The sequence below is a fragment of the Elephantulus edwardii genome, unplaced genomic scaffold (genome assembly GCF_000299155.1).
Source record: "Elephantulus edwardii isolate Elephantulus edwardi_28Jun2011 unplaced genomic scaffold, EleEdw1.0 scaffold00058, whole genome shotgun sequence".
NCBI lineage: Eukaryota > Metazoa > Chordata > Mammalia > Macroscelidea > Macroscelididae > Elephantulus > Elephantulus edwardii.
In genome coordinates, this window is record NW_006399808.1 from 9,558,645 (window position 1) to 9,574,454 (window position 15,810).

At 40.0% G+C, this 15,810-nt stretch overlaps 1 protein-coding gene and 1 pseudogene across 1 annotated transcript in view; one reads left to right on the forward strand and one right to left on the reverse strand.

Annotated features, from left to right (window-relative positions):
- USP54 (ubiquitin specific peptidase 54) overlaps positions 1-15,810 on the forward strand; it is a 106,482-nt gene that overhangs the window by 64,887 nt on the left and 25,785 nt on the right. Inside the window, exons 14-18 of the mRNA XM_006887536.1 lie at positions 1,275-1,408; positions 7,206-7,373; positions 10,419-10,538; positions 11,484-11,691; positions 13,649-15,045. Of these exons, the coding sequence (XP_006887598.1) occupies positions 1,275-1,408; positions 7,206-7,373; positions 10,419-10,538; positions 11,484-11,691; positions 13,649-15,045 (2,027 nt within the window). The remainder of the gene's footprint in view (positions 1-1,274; positions 1,409-7,205; positions 7,374-10,418; positions 10,539-11,483; positions 11,692-13,648; positions 15,046-15,810) is intronic.
- LOC102859413 lies at positions 4,704-5,182 on the reverse strand (annotated as a pseudogene).

Genomic DNA, 15,810 nt, shown 5'->3' on the forward strand with positions numbered 1-15,810 from the left:
AGCCACCCGGTTTAACCCTCTCCAGGACAAATCTGTTTGTTTTCCTAGCAGTCCATGGTATCCTCAATACTCTTATCCAGCACCACAGCTCAAAGGCATCAATTCTCCTTGTATCCTCTTTAGTCATTGTCCAACTCTCTGATGCTTAACAAGTGATAGCAAAGACCATAGCCTGTATCAGATGCACCTTCATCTCCAAAGAGACACCATTGCTCTTCAGTACTTTGGAGAGGTCCCTAACAGCAGACTTTGCCATGGCACTACGTCTTCTAATTTCCTGGCTGCTGGTGCCGAGATACTACTTAGTAAATAACTTTTAAAGGAAGAATGAATTAGTGAATCAAAATTTACATGATCCTGAGATCAGGAAATAAAATTTCTTTTTATTTTACCTTCATTTTGGAATAGCATTGTTTTGGAGAGTTTTATTTGGCTTTTTTGTTATTTTTTGCTTTTTAAGAACCATTGGGATCCTGTATTTTATAAAGCCAGTGATACTCAGACTTTCATGAGCTAATAAGTCAGTTCAAAGAGTGATAACCCCAGCCTCTTACTCCCCATTGCTCTTTTCTGACCACAAGATCCTGTCCATGTTTACTCATGAAAAAGTGTCATAAAGGTATAAGAAAGAAGGCAGTCCATCCCAGAGGTGCGTGGTTCAAATCCACCAGATGCTTTGCTGTAGAAGGAGGAACAATCTCCTCCTGTACCAGTCAGATATGATTTGATGGTACACACACACAAAAATAATAAAATATGTTCATTAAAATTAATAACATTTAGGGGAGCTCTGGTGGCCTAGTGGCAAGGAGCTGCAACTACAATCCCAGAAGCACACGGTTCGAATCCACCAGATGCTCTGCCGGGGAAGGAGGGACAATCTCCTCCTGTGCCAGTCAGATCTGATTTGATGGTACACTCACAGAAAAATAATAAAATTTTTTAAAAAAATTAATAACATTTAAAAAATATATAAATTTTTTTAAAAAAAGAAGGCAGTCAATATATGAGCTTGTATTCATTAATTCAATATCTTTTTAATGTCTACTTTGTACCAAGCACTGTTGTAGAGACAGAAAATGTAAACAAAGTATGATAAAAAAATGGACACGAGTAAGTATTTCTGTCTTTCAGAAGTAATTTAGTAGAAATTACTTCTCTTTCATTATATTAGGTCTGTGTTTTGTTGTTTTTACTGAGAGAATTTAGTCTTAGGAATTTGCTAGTTTTCATCCTTTTGATGATTTCACTAGACTTTGGACTTTCTTTTATAGGGATTCAAATGCTAAGAGATCAACTGGGTTGTTCCCTGCCTGGCATCACATCCCAAAGTCTCACAGCAGTAGCATCCTGGAGGTGGACTCCACAGCATCCATGAGTAGCTGGACAAAGAGTCAACCTACCTCAGGTAAGTGAAAGGACACTGGATTTGATGGATTGAATTCGACCACCAATTTTATTTGGGGAGGAAGCTTTTGAAATTGAGTGAATAGTCAGTAAAAATGTAACTTCAGAAGGATTTGAGCTGTTCCATGTTTGGATTTAACTGGTTTTTATTCTCCATCAAAGTTTGCCTGAACAGGAATAAGAAGGGCCAAACTATAATGAACAATATCGACAAAAACTACATTCCTTAAAGGAATAACTCTTGGGCCATCCTTGGTATAGAAGCAGATTTTGGGAATTGGCTTTCTTATTATTTATTATGAAGGACATGTAGTCTGTGGGCAAATAAAAAAGGAAACAAGCACGTCAAACTTCCCCCATCCCTGCCTTTTATGTCCTACTTGATGATGTCTCTAGTTCTGGTTTGTTTTCCCTTTCTAAGTGTCCCTTCCATCCTCATACTTCTCAGAATATGCTCTCAAGTAATGCTCTGACTCCTTTACACTAAATGTGATTGAAAAAAATTTCAAGTATGATTTGTCAAAGGAAAAGGAGCATTTTAAAAACCTTTTGTCTAAAAAAATAACTTAGGATTTCCATATGCACAAAAAAGAAACAAGATCATAACTTACACCATACACAAAACTAACTTCATAATGGATTAAGCCTAAATGTGCAAACTAAAACTGGTACCAATTTCCCCACATCTTGCCAACATTTAGTTTTTCTTTTTAAATCTAAGCTAGCCACCTTCAACTGCCATTAAGTCAATCTCCACTTAATGAGACCCTGTAGGACAGAGTAGAACTGCCCTGTAGGGCTTCTGAGGTTATAAATATTTACAGGAGTAGCCTACCACATCTTTCCCTCAAATCTCCAAGCTTTCAGTTATAAACTAAGTACTTAGCCACTTTCTCACCATCAGCCATCCAAAACACAGTAATTAGTCTCTGTTCATCTGAAGCAACAAGGGAAGAAGGAGTCAAGAATAGGAAGAAGATGTGGAATGTGTGGCTGATTTCCTCTAAGAACAACTATGTTGTTTGCCATGAGATTATAATAATTGCATCATGCCGAGCTACCATTATTGCACATTTTGATCTTTTGAATCTTTGATCAAGAGGAATGTGGAACAAAATTTCAAATTCCCATGGATTATATACCCTCTGGAGCCCTGGAGGGTTGGTGAAGCCCTTAAACGATGGCCCTGAGATCATTCTGAAACAAATATTTCCTTAAGTTATCTAAAAAACTAAACAGTAGTTTAGTTTAACTAATACAAATGTCCCGCCTTGAACACTAGGTTCTTTTAAGAGCTATCTATAAGAGATAAAAATGACAGCAACAACATAAGAGATTAGCTAGAAATCTTAGGGATGAAGAAAGTTTATGTTAATGAGAGAGGAACAACTCAGAAGAGAGAGAATGGTTACTTGGCTCAGAATATAACCACTAAGTTGTACATGTAGATACAGTTGGTATATGTTTTGCTATGTTCTGAAAAATAAAATTTATGAAAAAAGAGAACTGAGAGATTGGAGGGGAAAAAGTAATGGCATTTCTGACATGAGATACCAGGGGTAGAAATTTGAGATGGTGATAGCAGTTAGATCTTTTTTATAGACCTCTCACAAAGCAGAAACCTACAATGCATATTCTGCTTAACTAGAGACTTAGCTCCTAGTGTTCAAAAATAAATTCAGAGCTGAAAATTGAGGTAACAACTATATAGGTTTCCCAAAATGAAGTTTCTTTTTGTGAGATGTCTCAAAGAAGGTGTATCTAATATTATTTGGCGTCCTGGGAGCTAGTTATCTCAACTATCTCTGAAAGATGTATCACAGTTTCATAATCTCTCATCTTTTAGGTAAAATGGCAGTAGGATGTGAGAGTAGAAGCCTTCCTACAATCTGACTTAATGAGCTTCTGGCTATAGATCTGTGATGACATATACCACCGGCGTACTTGAGATTGGAAGATAGAATACAGTGTGCAACTAGAAACATTACTAGTTTGATCACTTCTCTTTATAGACATGAGAAGTTCACTAAAATGAGCAGAATGGAAGTACACAGCAGCAATGATAAAATAGTTTGAATTCTTTTAGGTATGAATGCAATTGAGTTTACATATGACAGAGCAGAACAATGTCCATAGAAGTAGTTATTCTAGAATCCTCCACTCGAGTAGGTTATTATGTTGTTGTTGTTGTTATGTGCCGTCAAGTCACCTGCGATTCATAGCGACCCTTATTATAGCCATGAAAAATCCATTCTTGTTATTGAAATTATCCATTTTGTTTGTTTGTCACATTTTATTTCATGTTCAGGAATAATGTATTGTTCAGGAATAATTTATTTCGTATTTAGGAATAATGCTGTAAGGCATTTGTAATCATGCATGAGATTATCCTTTTCAGATATAAGAGTGCTGTTGGAATAGTGGATTAAGTAAGTATTGGGTTGCTAACCAAAACGTTGACAGTTCAAATTCACCAGCCAATCTGGAGAAGAAAGATGGGGTAGGCTGCTTCTGTAAAGATTGTAGCCTTGGAAGCCCTAATAGGTTCTACTCTTCCAAAGGATCACTGTGATTCTGAATTGACTTAGTGGTGATGGGTTTGGCTTGGGGGTTTTCTTCAGATAGTTGTTACCTTTTCAGCAGACTATTGCTCAGTCTCATGAGTCTCTAACAGTACTCAGCTCTGCTCTCCCATTGCTGTCAAGTTGATTCTGACTCCTAGCAACCCTACAGGACAGAGTTGAACTGCCCCAGAGGGTTTTTATAGAAGCAAGCTGACACATAATCCTCCTGTGAAGTGGCTGATGGGTTCAAACCACTAATCTTTCAGTTTGCAGCTGAACAATTAATAATTGCATTACAATGGCTCCTCAATTCTGGACTGTATAGACAGAATCTACCAGTGGGAGTCCTTAATTGGTAAAAGATATTTAGGAAGAAGTTTTGACAAAACTTCTCACATCCCAGCTTCTACCATCTTAACATCATCTTGATGGTCTACTCTATGATAAAAATTTTATTCAATTGTTTTATTCTCATACAGAGCCAGCATTTTATCTGCAACTTTGATCAATATTTTCAAAGAAGTTAGACAATAGACCTATACTCTATAAATATCAATAGACTGTCTTTTGCCGCCTCAAACTGAAGTAACCAATATTATCATTATAGTATGTATCATTTTATATATTGTTCTATGCTAATACAAGTGCATACATATTTTCCCCCCAGTTACTCTTGTTTTTAATGTTCCGAGTTTGCCATAGCAGGGCCATTGTTCCCCCTCAGACTCAGTTTCATAAATTTTCATTTGGCTAGTGAGGCCGATAGGGATACTTGGTCTTGTCTAACTTGGTTTTCAGGAAGGCTTCATTCAAGTCCTCAATGGTTATCTGCTCAAATGGAATAATGTTCCTCATCTCTTCCAGCTGTCTCTCATATTCCTCAATCCTGGTCTTTGAAAGGGACATAAACTTGATGCACCTCTTCACATCTTCTTTTTCTTCAGCATCTACCAGGCCCATATCCTTATCCTGCGCCACAGGAACTTTCAGGGCATTAAACTTCTCAAAGTCATCTACTGAGTCAGCCTTGGCCACGTTGGTCCCGTAGTAAGCCCAGTCAATAGCTAGCAGTGCCCCAGTGGTGCAGCCAACCTGGAGGTGAGAACCTCATTCCACGATTTCAGGGGCTTTGCAGCTGCCTTCTGGTTTTGGGGTAGCATCTCCCCAAAAGCTATCCAAATGGCTTTCAGAATAAGTTTTTGCCCAGCCATCTTGTTCCTGCAGTGACCCCGAAGGCCCCTACATACATGATTTTATATACATCTGTCTAAATGGGTCACTACCATTTTTTAAGTAAAAAAAGTCGTACTATTCTATTGTTTGAAAACTTAATAATAACAAATGTACTTCTAGATCTGTCTAAGTCCACCTATGCACAACTTGTGCAATTTTTACTGTGGACATTTTGTGAGCTCATTATAGAAGTATTGGCAATTAAGTTAAAAAATAAGAAAATTAATTACTCAAAGCTCCCAAGTGAATCAGTAGCAGTACCTAGTAGAAAATACTTACTAATGGTTAAGAGCATGAATTATTAATTTAACCCATTTGACTTTAATTGAGCTCCACTCTTACATGATCTTCACAATTGCTTGCTATGCATCAGAGAGCTAGATAATGACTAAGGATGATTGAAGAAGAATTGATGCCTTTGAGTTGTGGTGTTGGAGAAGAGTCTTGAGCATACCATGGACCCCAAGAAAACAAATAGGTCTGTTTTGGAGAAGAGGGTAAACCCAAATTTCTCCTTGGAGGCTAGGATTTTGAAGCTCCATCTCACATACTTTGGGCACATGGCCAGGAGAGACCAGTCCTTGGAGAAGGACATCTACACTACAATCTCAGAGGCATGCTGTTAAAGGCCACCAGTTGCTCCACAGGAGAAGGATGGGCAGTCTCCTCCTGTGCGATTAACTGCCTCTGAAAACCTGCTGGAGGGTCAGCTATGGTTCAGTTCCAACTCTATGGTACACAACACAACAACAACTTAATAAAAACTTTGTTGTTGTTGTGTGCCATTGAGTTGTTTGCAACTCATAGCGACCCTATGTATAACAGCCCTAAACCCTGCTCTATCTTGTGCCAACCGCATTGCCTCTGACACACCCATCCCGATTACCCCAGTCACTGAATCAGTCTACTACCTCATAGAGGGTCTTCCCCTCCTGTGCTGTCCCTCCACCCTATGAAGCATGATGTCCCTCTCCAAGGACCTGTCTCTCCTTACAACATGTCCAAAGTATGTCAGACAAAGCCCCAGAATCCTTGCCTCCAAGGAGTAGCCTGGTTTAACCCTCTCTAGGGTGAATCTGTTTGTTTTCTTTGAAGTCCATGGAACATTCAGTACTCTTCTCCAGCACCACAGCTCAAAGGCGTCAATTCTCCTTCTATCCTCCCTAGTCATTTTCCAACTCTCTGATGCATAACAAGTGATTGCAAAGACCATGGCCTGTATCAGGCACACCTTAGTCTCCAAAGAGACACCAATGCTCCTGAGTACTTTAGAGAGGTCCCTAATAGCAGACTTTCCCATTGCAATACGTTTTTTGATTTCCTGGCTGCTGATGCCAAGAGTGTTGACCGTAGAGCCAAGCAAACTGAAGCTGTGAACACTCTCAATCTCTTCGCCATCCATCCTGATGCTACCTGTTGGTCCAGTGGTGAGAATCTTTGTCTTCTTGACATTGAGCCTCAGTCCATACTGAAGGCTGCAGTCCTTGACCCTCTGCAATAAGTGCATGAGGTCCTCCTCAGTTTCAGCAAGCAGGGTTGTGTCATCTGCATAATTTAGAAGAATTAATTTTTTAAAAAATAACAAAACAGGCAAGCTCTGGTGGCCTAGTGGCAAGAAACTGCACTGCAGTCCCAGACATGTGAGGTTCGAATCCACCAGATGCTCTGCTGAAGAAGGAGGGACAATTTCCTCCTGTACCAGTCAGATATGATTTGACGGTACACACATTAAAACAAAACAAAACAAAAAAAAATTGTTCCTGACATATATCAAGTGCTCAACAAATGTTAGTTGTCATTGTTGTTATGAAGTACTTGATAGGTATTAATTGTTCACTGCCTGGATCCAATCCTGCATGTCATCTGGAAAGTCCTATGCAAAACATTCATTCCAAATTCCAGCATAAGAATCCCAAAGGAAAAGCAGTGCAGTGACCGCAGGAGATAGTAGTTTGGTTAAGGAAATGTGGCACCTTACATTTTCCTTTGGTTATATTCCAGGTGAAGAGATATCTTCCAAAAGTGAACTGGATGAATTACAAGAAGAAGTGGCCAGGAGAGCCCAGGAACAGGAACTGCGAAGGAAACGAGAGAAGGAATTAGAGGCAGCTAAAGGCTTTAACCCTCATCCCAGCCGGTTTATGGACTTGGATGAATTGCAGAATCAGGGTAATTATTGTGAGCATCAGGGTTGTAGGTGACGGGGCAGAAAGAAAGGTAAAAATCTAAGTTGTAAGTTCCCTTCTCTTTATCGTCATTAAGATATTTCAGTTAAAAAAGGATATGACAGAAAAATCCTCTTGGTTAAAATAGACACTAATTTAATATACACTTATTAGAAACCTATAGTTTAGAGATAAAGTATATATTTTTATAAAATATTTTCCATGAATATCTGTTATGTAGCATCAAGTCAGAGCTGATACTTGATTCATAATCAAACCTCCAGTGGATTTTCAGAGGTTCTAAATTGCATGGGAGGGGATTGGTCATCTTTTTTTTTCTGAGAGGCACCTGGTAGATTCAAACCACCTGCCTTTGTATTGACAACACAGCTCCTTAACACTGTATCACCAGAGCTCCCTATAGGAACTGTAAATAAAACTAATTACAACTCAAGCAGCAGAAAAGAGCAAGAAACCACACTGAGAGTGACAGTTATTCTACTTGCGGGTGGAAACATACACTTGAGAATTTCCATGTGAGGCTTCTGGGAAGTGGATCAGTCAAGCTGGAGCACAGTATGTGGCTTCTTTGTGCCTGGGATGATTTGTCCTCCGGTCTCAAGATTTGCATGGGCATGGCTGGTGGTGCAGTAGTTACAATGTTGGTCTGCTAACCAAAAAGTTCATAGTTTTAACCCACAAGCCACTCTGCAGGGCAAAGCTGTGGCAGCATGAAGATTTACAGTCTTGGAAGCCCTACAGGCAATGAGTTCCACTTTGTCCTGTAAGGTCTCTATGAGTCAGAATCAGCTCAATAGTGCTGGGCTTTGGTTTAGACACTTTTTCTTCCAGGAATTTCTTTAGAATGTCATTTTGTGCCCGAAGGCACAGAATAAGAAGTCCAGTAAACCTGAAGTACCTATCTTTAATGAGATCTTGAAACCTGTATCTCTGTTTTTCTTTTCATCAATTTAATTTCACATTCTTATTATACAAAATCCCCAGATGAAACAAACTGAGCTAAAAATAAGAGTCAGTGGTATATGGGGTAGTTGCTTCTGTTGACCATGTCCATTGTTTGATTAACAGAGAAGTTTCTTAAGCTTTGTAGGATTAGGACAGTTTTTCTCTTACACTTTTAGTCTTTTTTTTAAGAAGAGCAGGGAATGGAATATTAAGATTCTTTAGGATGAAACTGAAATCTAGTTTAATGATAATTCAACTGTAGTTTGTCTACCTTTGTACACAATTGTCTTTTAGAAACTTTTTAGGGATGTATAGATTCAGTTGATTCTAAATTTTTTGAGACAACTTCAGGCCTAGAGAACTGGGGAAGCACACATTTGGAAGTAGAGTGGAACCTGAAGACCAAGTTATTCAGAATCGACCTGCTATTACTACTGTCTTCCTATAATGCTCCAAAAATGTATTTCCATCAAGTTGAATCTGATTTTATAAGCCATGGTGAATTAAGGAGGGAGTTTTAGGTGTGTGGAAGAGCTTTTCTTACCATTTCCCATCAAAGGTAAGTAGAGGATAGAGGAAATTATGAGAGAAATCACGTAGGCAGTTTTATTTTTCTTTAAGACCTTGTGAAAACCATCATCAATCCCAATTGTAGATGAACTTACAGTAGAGCTTGCTGCCAATTTCTGATTCTGAGTGAGTAGAGAACAAGAGTGCAGGGAATGTTTCCACAGAAGTTGTCCTCATAGTATTTTCCAGTATTTTTATCTTGCATTGTACTTTCTTCTCCCTGCCTTGACACATTTTACTTTAAGGGAGAAAGGAATATTTTAGGGGACTGTCGTGGCTATATTTTATGATTGTTGTTGTTGTTATGTGCCGTCGAGTCGTTTGCAACTCACAGCGACCCTATGCACAACCGCCCTAAACCCTGCTCTATCCTGTGCCAACTGCATTGCCTCTGACACACCCATCCCGATTACCCCAGTCACCGAATCAGTCCATCTCATAGAGGGTCTTCCCCTCCTGCGCTGTCCCTCCACCCTCCTAAGCATGATGTCCCTCTCCAAGGACCCGTCCCTCCTGGCAACATGTCCAAAGTATGTCAGATGAAGCCCCAGAATCCTTGCCTCCAAGGAGTAGCTTGGTTTAATCCTCTCCAAGATGAATCTGTTTGTTTTCCTGGCAGTCCATGGTACATTCAGTACTCTTCTCCAGCACCACAGCTCAAAAGCATCCACTCTCCTTTTGTCCTCCCTAGTCATTGTCCAACTCTCTGATGCATAACAAGCGATTGCAAAGACCATGGCCTGTATCGGGCGCACCTTAGTCTCCAGAGAGACACCATTGCTCCTGAGTACTTTAGAGAGGTCCCTAACAGCAGACTTACTAAATGGAAAAGTGACAGTTTGGGGATAAGTGGGTAAATAAGAGATGACATAAGTAATTACTTAAACAGTGCTAATGCAAAGTAGGTGCATACATATGAGCAAAGACAGTTCTGCTGTCCTGGTCAGTATTTACATTTGTGAACCAAAGATCGCCTGTGCCTAAAAATTGTACTGATTTTCTGTTTCATGGTGTTCAGGAGGAATATGGACTGCTGGTAAAAAAAAGTGGTATGGTGAATTTCCTGAGCAGTAAAGCCACCTTTGCCATAACACACCAGTGGCAGTCTCAGTGAAAGTTGGGAGAATTCTAATACCACTTGGCAAGATTTATATTCTTGTGTTGTAGAAGAGTTCAGTTATCAGGCATAAGAATCTCCTCTCTGCTACAGGCAGAAGGTATTTACACTTTATTGTTCTCTCCTTGAGAGACACCCTAAGAGGTCTTGGAGTTGGAATATATGGTAATATTTACCTGCCCCTGTACCTTAGCCTTGAATGTGTTAAAGAGAAAATGGATCTCCTGCCTGTTTTAGAGAATTCTTTTTTTTTTTTTTTGAGAATTCTTAATAGCAACACAGGATATACATAGAACAGAGACTCAGTAGCAAGGATGTATGCATACTGAAGGGAAACAGTACATAGGAAAAATTGCAAAGAACTTTAATGAAAATGAATAGTCCTGGCCCTTTCAGGCAGGAGTGACGGCTTTGAGAGGTCGCTGCAAGAGGCAGATTCAGTGTTTGAAGAGTCACTGCGTCTGGAACAGAAGGGAGACTGTACTGCAGCTTTGGCTCTCTGTAACGACGCTATCTGTAAGTAACTCTAACTGCTATGGCTACAGCACTTCCGACTAATTTCACAACAGGTGTGTCATCACTCAGATGGGGTAAAACCAGCTTTTATGTCTCCTCACTCCCATTCTCCCAGACTGAGACCCTTTAGCTATCCTGGCCTTCCACATTTCTGACTGTGCCAGAGCCTGTCACCGTAGGCCATGGGTACTTACTGGAATAACCTCAGCAGATGTCCACAGACTACTCCAACCATGCCCACCTTCTTGTCCCAAAATAATGTTAATCCTCAGATGTGAAGTTAGTGAGGTAGAGTTGTGGCAGTAATAAAGGAATAAACTAGCTGTGACTTCCCATGCATGTAACTTTTGTTACAGTATTTGAGTCCCTTTCCTCATCTTCCTATTTAACAATCTCAAAAGGTTGCATACAGCATGGGACTAAGACTTAGAACTGGCATCTGATTCCTAAATATGACCCATAAGAAGTGAAGCTATCCTATAATGACAGATGCAAGCTTGGATTTCCACCTCTTCACCCCCCCAAGCTTGGATCTTATTACTATTATGACCACTAGACAGGGTAGTTGGAAGCAGAGTGTAAAGATTAGAATCAGACAGTCCTGTTGCAGAGGACTGGAGATATGTAACCTACAAGATGGAAACACCAGCTTCCTTAATTCATTTTAGTTTTATTTTGTTGGTTTGTTTGGTTATTTGGGTTTTGGTTTGTTTTTGTTTTTTTATTTTCATTAACTGGTTTGGCTCTATGGCTTCCATGAATATCCCTTATGGCCAAAGCCACCTTTGCCCTGAACAACATATGCATGGGTCTGTGCCTTGCATTCCTGCTGCATATTTTGAGTTTTAATGCATATCTTTGCTCATTTTTTTGTTCAATTTTATTCTTATTTTATGTTTGTTTGTGTTTTGGGTTGTTTCTGCTATATTTTCTTTTGCATTTTAGCTAAACTAAGACTTGCCCTGCATGGTGCCAGCTGTAGTACGCACAGCAGAGCCCTAGTCGATAAGAAGTTGCAAATCAGTATTCGAAAAGCACGGAGCCTGCAGGATCGCATGCAGCAGCAGCAGCAGTCAACAACACCGTCGGCGCAGCCCTCAGACTTTCTCCCGTCACAAGGGGGCGTTCTTTCCCACATCCCTCAGCCAACAAGGTAGTGCCTAGGAACCGCTTTAGTTTATGGACACCAGGGGAGGAAGTAACAACGGGTGGTCCATAGCAAGACTGCTCATTGTCTTGGTGACTACAGGTGAAAAAGAAGAGTCAGTCCTCTGGGAAAAAAAATAAATTCTCATTTTCCTGCCAGGTCAAACACAGTGAAAACAAACTTACTGTACTGACTGGTCTTTTTTTAATAAGTCCAAGAAAGATGAAAAATGTATAGCATTAACCATCTGTCCAGATTTCCTCCACTTGAGTTTGTCCCTAGTCTTGTGTTCTATCACAGTTATTATATTTGTTCTTAGACATGGCTATCAAAGCTACAGTTCATATTGAGGTAGCAACTGTATGATTTCTTTGGGGATTTCAAAGAGTCTTTTCTTTGCTCTAACTGAACTATAAGGATGAAACAGAGATTCCATCAGTTTTGCTTACTGATGGCTAGGACCAGGGGGGAAAGCTCCAGAAGCCATTGCTGGAGGTCTTTATTTTAGTCCTTAAACTTGACTTTTATTCTATGTTAAAACAAACACCTAAGTCATTACCATCAAGTCAAAACCAATACAAAGCTGACTCCACTGGGTTCCACATATTATAAATTGCATAGGAGAAGATTGCTCATCTTTCTCCCAGTTTTCTCTATTAATAAATATGTGTAATTTTCAAAATATAAATATAACAAATGATGCTAACATTTTATGAACACTGACTTAGATCCAGGCACTAAGGTAATCTATATTTTGGGGTTTTTTTAAATTCTTAACTTTATAGGATGATTATTGTTTCACACATTTTATAGATAACCAAATTGGTTCTGAAATAATAAATTATATACTCAGTACTACTCAGCTAGTGACTGGTAGAGTCATAGGACTCTGTTTGAGCTCCATAGTTTAAGTCTTTAACTATTATGTAATATTTTCCATTTTTTGCTTGATTTCCCATGTAAGTAAAATACCATGTTGTTTTTAATGTTGTGATGATAACTGGGTGACTGTACCCAAGGAAGTTGATAGTATATTTTATGCTTATAACTAGGAAGATTTTATTTTTTCTTGCTTTTTCCACTATTTTAATGTTGCTAGGTGTGAATCTGATCAGACCTTTTTGAATAGAAACAATTTAGGTAGCTAACCACTTTAAAAAAATTTCTTACACTACTTGATACATGTGATTGCCTGAGGTTTTATCTAAGTGGTTTTCATGCTGAATATTTTAGGTCAGAAATGCAAAAGAATTACTAAGGAACCAAATAACTGCAATTAATCCCTTCTCTAATTTCCAAATCTCTAGTGTTATACTTAGAGTAGACATTTCTGTGAGAAATGAGTAATATAACTAAATCTAGATTATGGAAACATATTTTAAATAATTATAATCTCATGAGTCCACATCGCCCTGTGCTTTAAAATTTGGCCCCTTGGTTCTTTTGGCTGAGTTATATCTCAAGATATAGCTTTAAGACTTCCTTCCCCAAATGTTGTTGTTATGTACCATCGAGTCTCTTGCAACTCACCCTGAATTTTTGCTGTTTGATATGAGTGAATTAATTCTAGGCTTTGCTTATCATCTATGCCATCTTCATGCAGAACTGGCAATTTTTTTTTTCTTCCAGTTTGCAAATATAGTAGAATATGATTGGAATGGAACTTCAGAAGTAGTGAGAAATACTGGCAAAGAGTCTGCTTACTATTAAAGGGTCTGTACCTTTTGAGAAGGCCTTTAATAAAGAAAAGACTGTGATTATCTGTCGCTTGAATATAAACTGACCATGTATCTTCTCTTTTGTGAACTTTTGAAATGTTGACTCTGCTTATGTTTATCTTTTCATTTCTTTTCATCATTGCCTCAGTGGATAGTTGGAAATGGAATGAATGGGGGAGGAGAGGCTTGGGTATTTTTCTTATCAACTAAGGCAGCTTATGACTGGCTTTTTCTGTTTATTTCAGTGAACAACCTATCCCGCTCCAAATATTGTTGAGCCAGGAGGCCCAGCTGGAACCCTGCACAGACACAGAGTTTGGGGCTAGCTCTTTCTTACATTCAAATGCTTCCTGCCATGAGTCACCTGCGTCATTATTTCCTGAGTCACCTGCCCCAACTGCCCCACAGCACAGCTTCTCTAACAGATCTGCCTCACACCTTCCGACTTCAGTCGTAGTAGACTCCATTGAACTCTCTGCATTCCACAGGCAGGGCTTACCTAAAACACCAGGGAGGACTGAGAATAATTCTCATCATGGATGGGAACCACTGGATACTCCAGAGAGTAAGCTGCAAGGCTATAGAACTGACAGTAACAGTTCTAGCAGGATCCACCCACAAGAAGAAAGAAGCATTGCTCAAGAAAAACTATTTCAAGAAAAGAAAGATCCTGCTGATCCTTCCCTGGTGCTGCCTTGGTCACATCCAGTTGGAACAGCCACCTCGGAGAGAAGAGGGGCATACAGCCCTCCCCATAGCCCTTCACATTCATCAGCTGAGCCAGGTCTTCCCCTGTACAAGGACTGCCACCCCATAATGCCTGCTGGTTCCTCATCAGTGCTTCAATCTCCTGATCCTGTGCAGAAAACTAACCAGTGCCTCCAAGCCAAAAGCCCCAAAACTTCATTGACTCCAAAAGTGGATAGAAATAGTGAAGAGTCCTATAAGTCAGAATTTCCTAACACAAAGGGGCTTGTTCGCTCTCTGGCAGAGCAGTTCCAGAGGATGCAATGCACCTCCATGAAGGATGGTATAGGTTCCCAGGAGAGAAGTTTGCCACATAGTCTAAGGAAGCATTCTTCTCCCTCTGAATCTAAGCCTCCTTTCCCGCAAGATCAAGGGAAAGACCACCGGCCTTGGGCAAAACCAACAACCTCTCTGGACCGTAGGGACAGTCTACCTTCCTGGGAAGAGCCTACTGACCATCAGGCTCTTGCTCTGAACTCTGGGTTGCCTAATGGTGAAACTTCAAGGGGAGGACAGTCCAGGTTGGTGGAGCCAGGTCCATACAAAGGGAAGCCATCCCAAGTGAGAGATGCTTGGCCTAGGGAGCCAGCCAGCAGCATTGACTTGGGGACTTCCTTGCCTTTGGATTCCTGGGTGAATGTCACAAGACTCTATGATTCTCAGCTTAAATATGAGGTCCCTGAACCAGAAATAAAGTCCTCCCACCATGATTGTCATACCTTTATAGCTTATGCAGAAAGAAACCACATCCTTTTGCATCCACATTGGAACCAAGACACAGAGCAGGAGACCTCAGAATTGGAGTCTCTCTACCAGGCCAGTCTCCAGGCTTCTCAAGCTGGCTGTTCTCAACTGGGGCAGCAGGATGCACCCTGGCACCCTTTTAGCCAAACAGGTAAGCCAAAGATGTGTGAGGGAGTATATGTAAGATAAAAGACAAAATAAGAAGACAAATAGGCAAAGGTGTTCTGTCCAAATGGTATCCTTAACTCAGCAGGTGTTGGTAGAAGCAGGCAGGGCTGTGAACTGATTATACCCAGTTCAGTCATGACCAGTGAAAGCAACACAAGGGCAGCATGTGCTTTGAATAGCAACCAAAGCTTTTGACCTGCAGTCCAAAAGAGTGGTGCCCAGCTCAAAAATGGCAGCCGACTATATTACTCTGAATTATTTTGCTCTTCACCGTTCTGGCAATAATCTGACTTCCTATGTTGGGCTCCTGAAAAGACTAGCTATATTTCTTAGCCTCTAATTCCATATTTTTGACTCATTATTTTTTCTGTTCTGGTTATCATTCAATGCACTAATTTTACTCTATCAGCATGACTGAACTCATTGGAAGCCCCACTTGGGAGTCATATGTCCAGTTCGGAAAAGATCTCTGAAAAATCTAAAATGATTTTGAGAAGGAAATAACCATTTAGTAGTCTCTTAGGATTGAAGCGACCAAAAGAAGCTAAATGGGGAAATAAGAGTGTTGTTTTTAATTGCCTTGACAAAATGTTAGGTACAGGAGTTCTCTAGCTGAGATAATAATGTTGTTGTTGTTGTTGTTATGTGCCGTCGAGTCGCTTGCAACTCATAGCGACCCTATGTACAACAGCCCTAAACTCCACTCTGTCCTGTGCCAATCGCACCGTCTCTGACACTCCAATCCCAA